The 16,706-nt window shown below is 39.1% G+C and overlaps 1 protein-coding gene across 1 annotated transcript in view; it reads left to right on the plus strand.

Annotated features, from left to right (window-relative positions):
- The first annotated feature begins 1,819 nt into the window (after positions 1 to 1,819).
- The window catches only part of LOC101831236 (OX-2 membrane glycoprotein-like), a 36,687-nt gene continuing 21,800 nt past the window's right edge, over positions 1,820 to 16,706 (plus strand). Inside the window, exons 1-3 of the mRNA XM_040750762.1 lie at positions 1,820 to 1,954; positions 6,217 to 6,555; positions 7,202 to 7,501. Of these exons, the coding sequence (XP_040606696.1) occupies positions 1,894 to 1,954; positions 6,217 to 6,555; positions 7,202 to 7,501 (700 nt within the window). The 5' untranslated portion in view covers positions 1,820 to 1,893. The remainder of the gene's footprint in view (positions 1,955 to 6,216; positions 6,556 to 7,201; positions 7,502 to 16,706) is intronic.

The raw sequence follows: 16,706 nt of genomic DNA on the forward strand, positions 1-16,706 counted from the left end.
ACTCCCAAAGTAAATTCATCCACTAGGGATAAATACTGGTTCCACTGCCAGAGGCCCCATAGCCTGCCCAGGCCTCTTAACTAACACCCATGTTCAGGGGGCCTGGTTCGAGCCTATGCTGGTTTCCTAGCTGTCAGACTGGGGTCCATGAGTTCCTGCTTGGTCAGGTCAGCTGTTTCTGTGGGTTTCCCAGCATGGTCTTGAGCCCTTTCTCATCATTCCTCCATCTCTACAACTGGAGTTTGGTTCAATGCTTAGCTGTGGGTCTCTGCTTCTGCTTCCATCACCTACTGGGTGAAGGCTCTAGGATGGCATTTAAGGTAATCATCAGTCTAATTATAGGGAAAGGTCATTTAAGGTAGCCTCTCCGCTATTGCTTAGATTTTTAGTTGGGGTCAGCCTTGTGGATCTCTGGACATTTCCCTAGTGCCAGCTTTCTCTTTAAACTTTTAATGGTTCCCTGTATTTAGGTATTTCTTTTTTCGCTCTCCCTTATTCTTCCCCCGACTCAATCTTTCTGATGCCTCATGTTCTCCTCCTCTTCTTGCCTTCTCTTTCTCCTCCCTCCCTCTCCTCTGCCCCCCACTCCCAGGCTCCCAATTTGCTCAGGAGCTCTTGTTCCTTTTCCCTTCTCCAGGGGACCATGTATGTCTCTCTCAGGGTCCTTGTTTCCTAGCTTCTCTGGAGGTGTGGATTGTAGGCTGGTAATCCTTTGTTCTAAAGATACACATTCATTGCTGGTGGGAGTGCAAACTTGTACAGCCACTTTGGAAATCAGTATGGCAGTTTCTCAGGAAAAAGGGGACTCAGTCTACCTCAAAATCCAGCAGTTCCACTCTTAAGCATATACCCAAAGGATGCACATTCATACAACAAGGACATCTGTTCAACTATGTTCATAGCAGCATTATTTATAATAGCCAGAACCTGGAAGCAACCTAGATGTCCCTCAATTGAAGAATGGATAGAGAAAATGTGGTACATTTACACAATGGAGTACTACTGAGCAGAAAAAAAAAGACAATGAAGTCTTGAAATTTGCAGACAAATGGATGGAACTAGAAGAAACCATGCTGAGTGAGGTAACCCAGTCACAGAAAGATAAGCATGGTATGTACTCTCTCATATATGGATTTTAGACATAGAGTGTCACTTTCAATGTCTCCTCATTCATTCTTGATTTTGAGTTTTAGTTTTGTTGTCCTAGCCTGGCTAAGTGTTTCTAAAATTTATCATCTCAAAAACAAAATGAAACAACATAAAATCTTAGTTTTATTGATGCTTTTATAGTCTATCTGATTTTATTTTATTTTCTTCCTTCTGTCAACTTTATGTTTAATCTGTTCTTTTTCTACTTAACTTATAGTAGGTTATTCATTTAAGGTCATTTGACTTTCATACTATGGGCAATGACAGAATTATACATGCTTCTTTCAACTGATTTTGTTCTATTGCATGAACTGGGCATGATGTATTTTTCTTTTTACCTTTCCAAAGAATTTTTTTCATTTATTTTATGAAGTGTTTGACTCATTCATTGGTTCTTCAAGAGCATGTTTTAAAATTTCTGTAAGTTTGTGAATGTCAATATTATCCTACTATCCTTTTCATGCCGTTGTTTTTGAAATACATATTTTATATGATTTCACCAGTATCTTGAATTTATTAGGACTAGCTAGTTATACAGTATTCAGACAGGTGCTGGTAACAAACCAGGACTTTGAAGGTGTGTATTGCCCCATATTTTATTGACAAAAAAGAGGGAGTGGCCAAATTCCTTTGAAATGAATAACCACCTTTTGGCAGAAAACAGTGGAAGAAAATTAGAAGTTCAGCTAGAAAACAAATTTTGACTGTTGGTGAAGACTGTGATGATTTTCATCAACAGATTCCATGGGCTTTTCACCCCATTGCATTCTCCATCTCTTAATGCTACTCTGCACAGAAGAATCAGGTAATTATTTTCTTTTACAGATGTTTAGCTGGGAGTTAATGACAAATGCACACTGGGTTACAGGCTACTTACTTTTATACCAGTGGGTAAAGAGGGAAGTGTGCTTGAATCTGTGTACTAATCATACACCGATATAATCATACAGCTGGCAAATCATTTAATGTGAGTGTATTTGAAACAATGGTTTTAGAAGATGGGATAAAGGTGAGAATGAAGGCAGGCAGGCAGACAGGTTATGTACAGCTTGCTCAAATGAGATATTTTCTGGTATGTCTGTTTTATGTAATTATAAACCTGGCAGCCCAGATATATACAGAGAATCTCCTCACAAATTCTGTGTTTTTTTTAAAATTATGCCTTTGTTCACAGTCAAGCACCATATACAACTTTTAATTTTGAGATTGAGTTTATTTAAAGCTCTTCTCAGTAATTAAGGGTTTTTACTAAGTGGGCAAGTCTATACATAATTTACTTCATATATTTGTCTACCATTGCAAGTTGACCTAATTAAGAAATTCCACAAATATTGTCTTATCATTTCCTGATCATTATGAATGATTGAATTAACAGCATTTAATCCATCATTTTCCTTCACATTAAGGTAATAACGAGTGTTCTTTAAGAATTTGCGTAAAGGGTCCAGAGAAGTTACCTGGTAGTTAGGAACACACACAGTACTCTTTTGGAGGACTCAGATTCTGTTTCAAGCACCTGTGAATGCAGCTTCAGGGGATCCAAAGACCTCCTCTGTCCTCTGTGAGTGCACGCACATACACCATGCCACAAGCATAGTTAAAAACCTGGAACAAGTCTTTAAAAAAAGAAGAAAGGAGAGGAAACAAAAAAAATGACACCTGAGAATAGGGTCTAGGTTTAATGACAGACCTTGTGCTTAGCATGGGTGGGGTCCTGGGTTTAATCCCTAGCACCAAGTAAGAATAATGGATGAATAAATAAAATGCCCAATGAGGAAATTTTCTCTCAGGAAGTAGCTCATACTATAAAGGAGAAGAGAACCTGGGCGCCAGGGATAAGGGGCAAAGCAATACGGAGACCGCTGTGCAATCAGTGATGGACAGCTGGGTTGTTAACTTTTTGTCTGTTGCCAGCTTACGTTTTCATGTGTGTTCAATCCTTCCCTGAAGGCAAGGAGCAAACTACCTGTGGAAACTCAAATGTTTCTGATAACATATTACTGTCTCAAATGTTTCTGATAACATATTACTGTCAGATGACCCGTGTTCTCATTTTATTCAACACTGTGTGTCAGATAATGTTAAATCTATTTCTGAGATGAAAATGCTGAGGAGTAAGAAAGTAAAATATTGCTAGAAGACCAAAGTGCAATCAGTTCAGGTGAACTAACTGATGAACACAGTGTTTCTCTAACAATAAACTCGCCTCGTGTTTGAAGGGTTTGTGATTCTGTGGGCACAGTTAGGTTCACTACATTTATTTTGAAAAAATATTTGAAAAAAAGTTGCTTGTAATTTGATCATGGAAATGAAATAAATGAGTGAAAAATTGTATGGTATCATATGAGTTATGTGGATCAAGCTGTGTAGTTGGGTTTTTAATCTTCATATTTAAATAAAGCACACACTTGGGAAAATAGAATGTATTCCATAACAGTATTCAGACTTCTTCAGACTTCCCAACTTTTGCTCTCCTCATCCTCACATTATGGATTTACTTTATCTATTGTTGACTTAAAAAATATACATGACCCTTTGGACTCCCATCCGACAATGAGAGATGCACTCTCACCCTGAACTCTTGGGGGAGGTTCTAGGCCCTGCCCTGGATGAAATGACAGACTATGGACACCCCCATGGAGGGCCTCACCCTCCTTGGGGAAATGAGGGGATATTGGGGGGTTGGTGGGATGGCACGGGAGGAGGGGAGGGAAACGGAGAGGGACCTGGAACTGACTTGTGAAGCAACCTTGTTTCTAATCTAAATTTAAATTTAAAAATAAAAAAATGTATATACATGACCACTGAGAATCTATTCAGTTGTTTCTGGTTTCTTTATATATTTGTAGAATTTATTAACATTTTTAGAGGAATGTAATTTATTAAATCTCATTATTGAATGAATTCCTTTGTGTAATGTTATAATTATACAACTTCAAAAATATTTACTTATTTTATGTATATGAATACTCTATTGACCTTATGCCAGAAAAGGACATCAGATCTCACTATAAATGATTATGAGCCACCATAGGTTGTTGGGAATTGAACTCAGGACCTTTGGAAAAGCAGCCAGTACTCCTAATCACTGAGCCGTCTCTCCATCCAAACATTTTTGGTTTGTTTTGTTTTTTTGAGACAGGCTTTCTCTGTGTAGCCCTGATTGCCCTAGAACTCACTGAGCTGTCTCTCCATCCAAACATTTTTGTTTTGTTTTGTTTTTTTGAGACAGGCTTTCTCTGTGTAGCCCTGGTTGTCCTGGAACTCACTTTGTAAACCAGTCTGGCCTTGAACTCAGAGATCTATCTGCCTCTGCCTCCCAGTTGCTGGGCTTAAATGTGTGTGCCATCCCACCCGGCCCAATTTTTGTTTGTTAATTGTTTGAGAGTTTCATATGACATATCTTGATCACATTGGCCTGTAGGAGAACATGAGGTCTACGTGCTCACAGATAGCACTGGAGAAACCAAAGTTGTGAAACATGCATAATTTCTTCTTTAAGAGAAGAAACTGACACCTATTCACACAGAAGCTAGAGTGGGTGTTTTCTAACAACCTGATCTTTTGCTATTCTGTGATCCAGTCTTCACCTAAATCCCGCAAACAGTCAATGGAATCTGTGCTTATGAAAGTCATTCCCATGCAAAAGAGTTTTATATTGTGCTTATTACAAGCCTTTCCTCCCTAGACTTAGACTCCTGAATACCATTTCTCAGTCAATAGTACCCATTCCTGTGAAAAAGGTCATAGGTGCTTTGCTAAAGAGACCTGTTTTGCAAAGGAGTTTTGATGTAGCCATGCCTAAAGCTTTGTTGTGATAATTGCATGTAGTAACTTTCCCCCAAAGTTTTACTGTTACTGTAAAAACAAACCACTTTGCATCAGGCTTCAGAAGTTTTGGCCCAGCACTGATTAACTAAAGTCAAGTTTCATTTTGCCTCACCCAAACGGTTTCCCTGCCCACTGTGACCCTTGCAGAGACCCCAGGTTTACACCAGCACTCTTCCTCTGACTCCTCTCAGATCTGCATTCCCCTCCCATCGCAACTTCATGTTCTTTTTAAAAATGATGTAGTGAGTCTAATTTATTCTGCCATTTTACCCATGATTGTGGACCCATTCTCTGTAGTGTGATATGAGATGTGTTCTGAATTTACAATTCTATTTTATCATGATGTGTTCACATTTTTGGAGAATACATGAATTAGCTTCTGTTGGGTGTATGTTGGAGGTAGACCGGCTACTTGTAGGGTATGCTTATGCTCAGTGATAAGATAGCCCCAAGGGTTTCCACTGAGTACCCGACAGAATTTATACTTCCTTCAGCAGTGTGGGTGAGGTATGTTGTTTCTGCAAATTTTCAATAAAACTTGACATTGCTTGCCTTTCATTTTAGGCAACTAGTGCATATATAATCCTCAGTTTAGTTTGTGTTTCCTTGATGTTCAAGTTGAGCACCTTAAGTACATGAAATATCCAGCCAGATGTAGAATAATTCATAACTTAGAATACATATGTATATAATATATATAATTATAATACAAGTTCAGCATATATATATGCAAACAAAGTCATATATATGCTTAACAGATAAAAATATACACACATATACATATATACAGGCAAAGATACATATATGCGTGTACATATATAGGGTAATTCATAATTTTTAATTGTAATAAGTATTTACTAGGTAATATGTGTCAGAAACCAATTTAGGAACTAGGCAGTCAATGTTGAAGAACATACTGTAGCTCTTGCTGTCTCTCTTTGTCTTTAGTTCTGAGGATCAAATGTAGGGGCTTGCATGTGTCAGGTCATCTTTCTACCACTGATAACATACACAGGTTACAACTCCAAACTATTTCCTTTTCATTGAGATGCAGTCTCTCTATGTATCTTCGGTTGTTCTTGGAGGCACTATCCCTTTTCTTCATTCTGGAGTATGTCCTTTTCAACCGTGCAGAAGAGGCAACTACAATGACAGTCACAAGCAAAGAGAAATGCTATTAGGAACGCTGGGGTGGTATGGGTATATATTTCCCTTAACATTGGACCTCATTTTCAGTTTATTCACAGAAAATAAAGCATAAGAATTATGAGACAGCTGTGCTGGGAAGAAACCTGACCATTTTCTGCAACATGACAAGTTTGGCAAATGTTCTGCAAGTTACCTGGCAGAAAATCCAAGGCTCTCAGCCACAAAATATCGGCACTTACAGTCATAAATATGGAGAAAATATTCTCCCACCATATGTAAACAGGCTACAATGCAATATCCTGGAACCCAATGTCTCCTTCATAACTATCCAAGAAGTGACATTTGAAGATGAAGCCTGCTACAAATGTCTGTTTAACACTTTTCCACATGGCAGCCATGGAGAGCAAACCTGTCTTAACATTCTAAGTATATAACCCTTTCTCTGTGTTCTGTAATGGAGTAGACATCCTGGGGTTACAGTGTTTAAGGACATTGTCCAGAGAGTTACATGAAGGAAAACTGTTGACGAGTCCAGGTTACTTGGAGAGGGGAAAAATAATGGCAGCTGATGCAGTTATGCACTGAGACAGGACCTTCTCCAACTCTACATAACTTCTTTACATTACACTACGCTGGTTTCAGTTAAGTGGAGAAAACCCAGGAAGAGCATCAGAATTTTGCTACCAAGGCAAGGAGAAGATATGAGAAAAGAAAGAGATATCAGAGAAGAACAAGTAAAGGTGAAGACTAAGGGAATTAGGGCTCCCCAGTCTTTAAATAAGCAATACGTCCCAGTACTAGTGAGGACACCAGAGTTCCTTGTTGTGCTGCTGTAAGCGTGGGTGTTGGGGTGTATATTATATAATGTATAGTTGCATAGAACTTGAGACGGCAGTCAGTGAACAGAGGAAATGGTATTGGAAGTTTTATGACATGTGAGGGGAGTTACACAAGAGGGATATGTTTCAGCATTTATGTGTCACTTGAAAACTGGGGAACAGTCAGTCATAAGAGCAGAGAAGTTGGTATGACATACCTTTGTATTAATTTCATTTCCCTCTTTTTGCCTCAGCTGTATCTGAATTAGTAACGGAACTCCATTCTGTTCCTGGCTCTGAAGATCTCCTTAACCTTCATTGTTCAGCGGTGGGAAAGCCTGCTCCTAGAATCTCCATTTACCCTTCACAAGACCTAGTGCACTCACAAAAGGAGTTCTTTACTGAGAACCCAAATACCACAGTGACCATCACTAAAATATACAACATCTCTTTGAAAACTGTAAGGTTATTGGGTCTCCAGGACCTGGTTGTGTCCATGACTCACCCCCTAACATATAAAGAGAAGATAGTTTCTCTGCCAGCAAATCAAGAAGGTAAGTAGAAGCGACAGTGAAATCAAAGGGGACAGTTGGAGCTGGGAAAATAGCTTAAGTTGTAAAATGTTTGTCATGAGAGCATGGAGACACAAGTTTGAACCCCAGAACCCATAAAAAGCCAGGCATGTGTGTGTGTGTGTGTGTGTGTGTGTGTGTGTGTGTGTGTGTGATCACAGTGTTGGGAAGGCAAGGAAAAGCAAATCTCTGGGCTCACTGTCCAGTCAGCCTAGAGTAATTAGTGAAAATCTCTGAAAAAAGTGAAATAAAGCTAACATAATTCCAAGTTCCAGTACATGCATTCATACACACACTTTCAAATACACATATAGGAGCTCAGACATGTACACTCATGTATACGTGCAAGCATGCACTTACACATGTGCACACACACACATACACACAAGAGAGAATGAGAGAAACTCATCTTTTAAAATATCCGTAATGAAAATTATTCATGTTAATCAGCTATTTTTAAAGAAGTAAACCAATATAATGTATACTTATGATTAAGAGATCAAGCAGTGAAGGACTAGGCATAATAGCACACAAATTTAATTCTAGCACTTGAGGGTTAGAAGCAGGAGGATTTCTTTGAGTTCAGGGCCAGGATGATCTACATAATGAATTCCAGGACAACCAGAGCTATACAGTGAGGCCCTGTCTCAGGAAAAAAAATCAATCTAACAATGTTGACAGTTGTCACAACCCCTACCCCTGCACTCTGCATCAGGGTTCTTTACAGAAACCCTTCCCTTAATTAATTTCTTTGATCATTCATGGTTTTGATTTTCCTTTAGTTGAGCTTGCTCATAGTCTTTTATTTCTGTCACATACTATCTTTATTTGTTTCTGAACTTTTCCATAACATTTTAATTCATATTAGGTTGTTTTTGTTCTTTTCATCTATCTAGTGACAGCCATTGGCTTTTCCTTGTTTTAAAATTTTATTTTATTGTAAACTTAAAAATTTATTTATTCTTCTTTCATATATTATATCCCATCAGCAGGCTCCACTCCCTCCTCTCCTCCAAGTCCTTCCTCCCTTTGTCCCCTCTTCCCAGACGTACTCCTCCTCAGTTTCCCTTCAGAAAAGAGCAGGCCTCCCAGGGGACAGAACATATCACATCAAGTTGCAATAAGACTAGACACCAAACCTCATATTAAGGCTGAATGAGGCCTTAAACACAGGCAAAAGAGTCAGAGACAGTCTCCACCCCCACTGTTAGGAGTCCCACAAAAATACCAAGCTACACAACCATAATATATGTGCAGAGGACCTGAGTCAGACCCATACAGGCCCTATGATTATTGCTGCAGTCTCTGTGAGCCCCTATGTCACCTAGTTACTTGTGTTCTTCTGACCCCTCTAGCTCCTACAACCCTTCCTACCCGATATTGCCTTCCTAGGAAATTTCCAGAACTCCACCTAAGGTTTGGCTATGGGTCTGTACATGTGCTCTTATCAGTTGCTAGATGACATCTCTCTGATGATTATGCTACCCTGTAGTCTACAATGTAGGAGATTATCATTAGGTCATTCCATTCAATAAAATATTCTAGCTAGCATAAGATTTTCAAACATTCAAAAGTGAAGTTTTGTGGTTTCCCTTCCACTCATTTTCCTATACCCCCGCCACCCCACCCTTCCTCCCTGAGAGTCTCCTCACTCAGAGTTTATTTTCCTCTTCCTCGACTCAGGTTTCCTTCTGTCCACACCCCTGGTCCGCTGACCTCATCACCTAAAACTATTCCTCTTTGTCTCCTTTCCAGATTTTTAAAGACTTTTCCCACACTTAGTATTTTCACAAACACACACACACACACACACACACACACACACACACGCTCACAAGGCTACAATATACATATGAGACAGAACATGTGGGTTTGTCATTCTGAATTTGGTTTCACCTTGTTTAATGTTCATGCTTTCCAGACCCATTCATTTTTCTACAAATTTCATGATCTTATTTTTACTTACAATTGAGTAGTAATACATTGTGTATGTGAACCATGTTTTTATCAGTCATTCATCTGTTGATGGACATCTAGGCTATGGATATGGCAACAGCAAACATGGATGTCCAAGTGCCTGTATGATAGAATCTTGAATCCTTAGGGTATATACCCAGGAGTGTACAGCTGGGTCATTTGGTAATTCTTTTTCATTTCTTGTGGAACCCCCAAACCAATATCCATAATAAACATTCCTCTTTCCCCACATCATCTTGAACATCTGTTATTAGGTCTCTCTATCTCCCCTCCTCTCTCTCCTTCTCCCTCACTTTTTTCTCTCCTCCCCTCAGGTTTTTGAGAGAGTCTCACTGTATAGTTTTGGAAGTTCTGGGATTAAAGGCATGGACCACTAACCTGGTCATATTTCTTCACAGTCTCTGACTGGGATGAAATGGTACTCAAGGTAGTTCTCACCTGCATTTCTCTGATAACTTGGGGTATTAAGTACTTTTAGAAGTACTTACTGGAGGGCTGGAAGTGTAGTTCAGTGAATCAGACCACTGACTGCTCTTCCAGAGGATGACGGCTAAGAACTCCTTGAAATTACAATTCTAGGAGATGTAATGGTATCTTCTGGCCTCTGTGGCCACCACACACAGGCAGCTTACAAACAAGTATTCAGGCAAAACACTCATACATGTAAAATGATCATAAATCAAATTTAGAGGAAAAATAATATCTATGTGTGGATGTGTGTGTATACATATGTGTGTTTATATAAATATGTGTTCACACACACAAACACACATTGGCCATTTGTGTTTTTTATTTTGAAAACTGTTCATTTTGTTAACCCATTTTTTGACTGACAGCTTGACTTCATGCTTGTAGGTTTGTGTGTTTTTCAGTGTTAGCCCATGTATGAAATGGAATGTAGCTGTGGGATGTTCCCTTTGATAGGTTCTGTTTCTGTGGAGAAACCGTTCAGTTTCACTCAGTTCCATGTGTTCGTTCTTGGCCCTAGTTTCTGTACTGTCCGAGCACTGTTCAGAAAGTTCTTGTCCACATCAACATTTCATTTTTGCTGCTGCTCATTTGGAATACACTTTCCACCCTAGTGGCTCATCGGATTTTTCTCCTAAACAGTACAAATTTAGTTGACTTAAAGCTCTAGTAAAAGGTCAGGAAATCAAGACTAGAGCATAGTCTTGGTCAGTAATTGGAAGTCATTGCATGGTAGGGTGCACCATGAAAACAAAAGGGAGCTGAAAATCCCCTGTGCCACTAGAAAACCATCACAATGACTCATTCACATTATAATGACCTTAATCTACTCGCAAGGGACTGCCACCATGACCTAAGCATGCCTTGAAGTTTGTGCTTTGTGATATCGTTTCATTGACAATTACCCTCCCTCTTTTTAAAGTTAATTTTTAAGTTACAATAATACATGACATTTTCACATGTATCTGTCATTAAACTTGGTTCTAATTTGTCTCCTTCCTTCACTGCCCTGTCCCTGGATGTCTTTGTGTTCCCTTTTCCCCAGTTTCATTACTGTGTGTCCTAATGTGTCACTTATCTTTATTCCCTTTTAGGGTCTTGGGGTTTTCCAAACTTCCTTGTCAGGGTTGGGGCGTGGGAACTGAAGCCAGGGGCCTTGTGCAAGCTCCAAAAACCTCACTTTGGACATATCTCTGCAGCTTCTATACTTTTTCTCTTCCCCCTCCTTTCTCTGTCTTTATGATTCCTTTCTTATCTGTTTTAGAATTGTATTAACTTGCCCAAGTTGGCCTTGAACTTACTCTGCTCACTCTATAACCCAGGCTGTATTGCAATTTTTAGTCTTCTTGCTTCAGCCTGCCCACTGGATGAAATGCCAGGCCTGTGCATTGGTCCAGCCTTCCTAAATGTCTTCAATCTGAAGCTTACTTTTTTAAAAAACTACTTTTGAAGGAAAAGCAACTCTTAACTCTTCAAATAATGGTCTATGTAGCTTTCTCACTCTTTTAACCTCATGGGTAATGCTGATTTTGTTGCACTATCCATGAGAAATTTCAGACATTTGCGTTTTCAAGTTTCCTGTTTGTGTTTGGTAACAACTTTACTCACATGTCATTTACACACTGTACAACTAATTCATTAAAAGTTTGCAAATCAATAATTTGTTTTTGTTTTTGCTATTGGAAACAGGGTTTTTCTGTGTAACAGCTCTGGCTGTCCTGGAACTCACTTTGTAGATCAAACTGGCCTGAAATTCATAGAGATCCATCCACCTGTCTCTCTGCCTCCAGAGTGTTGAGATTAAAGGCATGCACCACCACCCCTGGCTCCAAGTCAGTAACTTTTAATATGTTTACAAAGTTTACATCCATTAGTAAAAATATCATGAAGCACCTTTATGAGTTCTTCACCCAAAAAGACACAAGGTCTTTTTTCCCTTAGCAGTTATTTTTAATTAAGACAGAATTTGTCCTATTAAAATGTATGATTTGACAGTTGTTGGTATTTTCTAAGTACTTCACAACAGGCACTAATGTCTAATTACAGAACATTTCCACCAGACCTTGAAGAACCAAACACCTTTTAGAAGTGATAGAACTTCCAGTGACTAAAATTAGCAGCCTTCACATTTCCTGGTAGTCATTGACTTATTTTCTATGCTGCTGGATTTATTTATTCTGGTTACTTCATGTATGTACAATAATAGTATATGTTGTTATTCTTTCATGTATCAGAGTTTTCAAGGTTCATCTATGTGGTAACATGTATCATTATATCAATTTTTCATGACTAAAACATATTCTTCAGTACAGATACACCACACTTCACTTATTTATGCTTCAGTTGATAGGTGTTTGGATTATTTACATTTTTGGCTACTGTGAATAATAGCTCTTTGTGTACAAGATTTTACATAAACATATTTTATTTCCCTGGAAATAATACTCCCAGAAGTGGATTTGTAGGTTTCACTGTAGATTAAATATTTAGTGTTTTCAAGTGGTAAAATGATTTTAAGTTCCTAGCAGTCATGGAAGTCTGCTTAGGTTTTGTTGGCATCACTGCCAGCACTATAATTGTTTTCAAAAACAATTATAGCCACATGGTGGATAGGAAGGGATCTCTCATGTGATACTTGATATTTTTTTAACCATAACTCTTAAATCCTTATGTCTCCACCTCACGAAAGCCAATAAACTAAAGTATGTCTTATGTACACGCAAGTGTGTGTGTGTGTGTGTGTGTGTGTGTGTGTGTGCGCGCGCTCTGCATGCTCTCCTTACCTTTGCTATAAAAGCCCTATTTCTGGCTGCCTCTAGTTTCACTTTCTCAGAGTTATAAGATGGCTATTACAAAGGGAAAACTTCCCCCAGATGACTCCCCTATGAGTGAGCTAGAGGGAATGTTGTTAAAAATACATAGTAGACCTGATTCAGTCCCTAACACATTTGATGTTTCAGGTGTGATCATGAATTCAGGCTTTGTATAAACAAGATTTTGCGCTTCCAACACACCCTGTGACTAGCCTTAAAGAGTTACAGTAGTTCATGAAGTTTAATATTACAAATTTGCATAATTTTTCTAGGAGAAATGTCAATAAGTAGATATCAAGAGTTAATGATATCAGTCTAGGAACAGGGAATGAAGTAGAATCATAGAAGCCCATAGTTCTCTCATAGCTGTGTCTTTATGCTAAGAAGCTGAGAAGAGAAGACCATGAGAGCAAGGGATAAACAGTGCCAAATATTAAGAGCAAGTTTCCAAGTTATGTTGCCTATAAGATAAATGAAAAAACCCGGAAGAGATAGAGTAGTACAGATTGTAGAATGAATTGATCCAGCCTTGGCTAATGAGTAGATTGTGAGAACTTACACCTTACCAGAAGTGAATGTTAATCACTAGAAGTAAAACTGCTCTTCACTTTGCATGATGCTGTAACTACAAATGCTTCCAACTGGGCACAGTGTCATAGCCTGTAGGTGAGCCTAGTTAGAAAATTTATTTTGTTACTTTGCAACACTGCTTATGCTTCTGACATCAGAGCTATGAATCAAGTAGCTAATGGTGCCTGGTGGGAAAGTGGGGGATGGGAGGGGAGTAAAGTAAAGGAATAAGCTACAAATTGCTGTAACCATTTATAGAAACTTAAGGAAACAAATTTGGTTGTAAAAGTTTTCAAGAAAAATCACTGGAATCTCATAAATAGAAACAGCCCAGGCTATGCGGGGCCACTTGTTTGAAACAGATGGTCATAGTTTCTTCCTTACGCCTACTTCAACTTCACATGTCTTCCACAGGTCCTCAGACCCGTAGCAGAGCTCTCTGCACAGAGAATAGAAGCAGTTTAAAATACACCCCAGTCTTAGAAAAGCTGGACCCTTTCTGCTTCATTCTTGTCTCCTGTAACTGTGGAGATTTAAGCCTGGGGTAGACACCACAGCTCTTTGCTTTACAAGTATTTTCCTCCAGTTTTCATTTGATTGCTGCAATTTCTGCTAAAGTTTGTCACTTGGGTGCTCTCTTACCACATCTAGATCCGATAAACTCTTTATGATTTGGGAAATCTTTACTATTTTAAAGGGATTGTCAAAAGTGACTTAGTGAGATTTTCTTAATACTTGCAAAAGGAAGCTTGGACCCAAACTAATTAGATGACTCTTGGCCTCAGACGTCCTTTATTACTCATTTTTAAAAACAACTACTTTTATCATTTTGCAACTTTTATTTCATGCCAATCCTTTTATTATTTTACAACTGTAAATTCACAGTCTTGTCTACTGGATCTTTTTAATCCTGTTAGTGAGCTTTGAACCTCCATGTCTAGCTGAACAAGACTGTCATTATTCAACTTCATCAGATCCTTAGACAAGTTGGTGGAGAAAAATAAGGAAGCTGTGTGAATTTTTTCTTTCCTTTCCTGTTGTGCATCAATCGGAGATGATGAGTTTTCTAGGCTTTCAGGTGGTAACACAGTTTACAGTCCACCTCTGACTGTCAGTCTTGTTACTACTCCTGTATATTGACAGGCTTCATAGAATTTCTGCAATGAGAATGAAGTGAGAACCTGAAATGCTAGCAATTTGATAAGAGAATCTGGTCTACTTTTTTCCAATGTTAGGATATAATGATTGACATTTTGTTTTTGTAAACTCAGAGGGGCAATGAGAAAGATTCAACTTTGCCAGAATTTGATCACATTAACCCAGGAACCAAAGAGAATCACTAACCACCAGTAAATTCTGAATGTTTTCTTATTTCATGAAGATTTTCCTCCTGTTAATTCAACTGATTCATCTCATAAAACAATCATTAAGAGTATATGAGATCATCTGGGGGTAGCTTTTACTTCATTTAATATCCATGACTTTCTCTTTTCTTCATTTTATCTGACATAGTATATAAACATCTTCTTCAAGTTCTTTTATAGAATTTTTTCGAGACAGGGTTTCTCTGTGGCTTTGGATGCTGTCCTGGAACGAGCTCTTGTAGACCAGGCTGGCCTCAAACTCAGAGATCCACCTCCCTCTGCCTCCCAAGTGCTGGGATTAAAGGCGTGCGCCACCAACGCCTGGCTTTTTTTTTTTTTTTTTTGGTTTTTCCCTTCTTTTGAGAAGCTAGTTTTAACTTCTTTTAAATGAAAATTGTTTATTTTATTAATTAAGTTATATCTCTGGCAATTTCACATACACACATGTAATGCCTTCTGACTCCCCTTTCCTTATCTCCACTCCTCTCACCCCACCCCACACCTTCTCCCTGTCATTCTCTCTCCTTGGTTCATGGCTTTTAAACCTTGGGACCCACTAAGTTTAGCCAGGGCTGTCAGTGGCAACATCCACTGGAGACTGGGGTCACCAATAGATGGATACACAATGAAGACAAGCTTTTCCGTTTTACCTGAATATATCAGGAGGAAATAGTTCAAGATTGCAGAGTGGGGAATGCTGAGCCCCTCCTCCACCTAGGCTTGGCAAGTGATGGGCTAAAAGTGTTCTTTTTTTTTTTTCAAAGACTTTTCTTCATTGCCTATTTTAGGAAGTCATACATTCTCAAGTGTATCTGGCAATAATAGCGTGAAAGTCTTTATTCATCTTCTGTTTTACTTTCCTTTTTTTCATGCTTTGTGATTCAATTTATGTAACATTCTTAAAACAGGTATTGAGGCACAAGCTAGTAGTTGACAGCAGGTATTTGGAGTAAGAAGCAGGGGGAGGGAGGAAGTTGTGCTTATAAGAGGCAGCATGGGAGGCCTACAGTGATGGGGTGTTCTTTTTTTTTTGTTTTTTGTTTTTTTGGTTTTTTTGTTTGTTTGTTTTTTGTTTTTTTTTTAAATTTTATTTTCCAGTTTAAATTTAGATAAGAATCAAGGTTGCTTCACAAGTCAGTTCCAGGTCCCTCTCCCATTCCCTCCCTTCCTCCCGTGCCCTCCTCCCCCCCCCGTTATCCCCTCATTTCTCCAGGGAGGGTGAGGCCCTCCATGGGGGTGTCCATAGTGTGTCATTTCATATAGGGCAGGGCCTAGACCCTTCCCCAAGAGTTCAGGGTGAGAGTGCACCTCACATTGTTCTATGGGAGTCCAAAGTCCGTGTGTATACTCGGGATGGGTACTGATCTGCTGCCCAAGGCTCAATAGAATCCCTAGGCCTCTTCACTGACACCCAGATTCAGGGGGTCTTGATCAGTCCCATGCTGGATTCCCAGGCTAATGCCTGGGATTCAAGAGTTAACCTTTGTCTGGTCAACTGTTTCTGGGGGTTAGACCAGCCCAGTCTTAATCCCTTTGATCATCAGTCCTCCCTCTCTGTTACTGGCTTTCTTGAGTTCAGCTCAGTACTTAACCAAGGGAGTCTGCCTCTTCTTCGATCAGCCACTAAATAAAGTTTCTGTTTCCCAGACTCTCTGGCCATAGGATTGTAGGCTGGCACTCCCCAGATCTATGTCTAAAATCCATATATGAGAGAGTACATGCCATGTTTCTCTTTTTGTGACTGGGTTACCTCACTCAGGATGGTTTCTTCTAGTGTCATCCATTTGCCTGCGAATCTCATGATTCCATTATTTTTTTCTGCTGAATAGTACTCCATTGTGTAGATGTACCACATTTTCTCTATCCACTCTTCAGGTGAGGGACATCTAGGTTGCTTCCACGTTCTGGCAATTACAAATAAAGCTGCTATGAACATAGTGGAACAGACATCTTTGTTGTATGAATGGGCATCTTTTGGATAAATGCCTAAGAGTG

Source organism: Mesocricetus auratus, unplaced genomic scaffold (assembly GCF_017639785.1).
Source record: "Mesocricetus auratus isolate SY011 unplaced genomic scaffold, BCM_Maur_2.0 Super-Scaffold_100008, whole genome shotgun sequence".
Taxonomy (NCBI): Eukaryota; Metazoa; Chordata; class Mammalia; order Rodentia; family Cricetidae; genus Mesocricetus; species Mesocricetus auratus.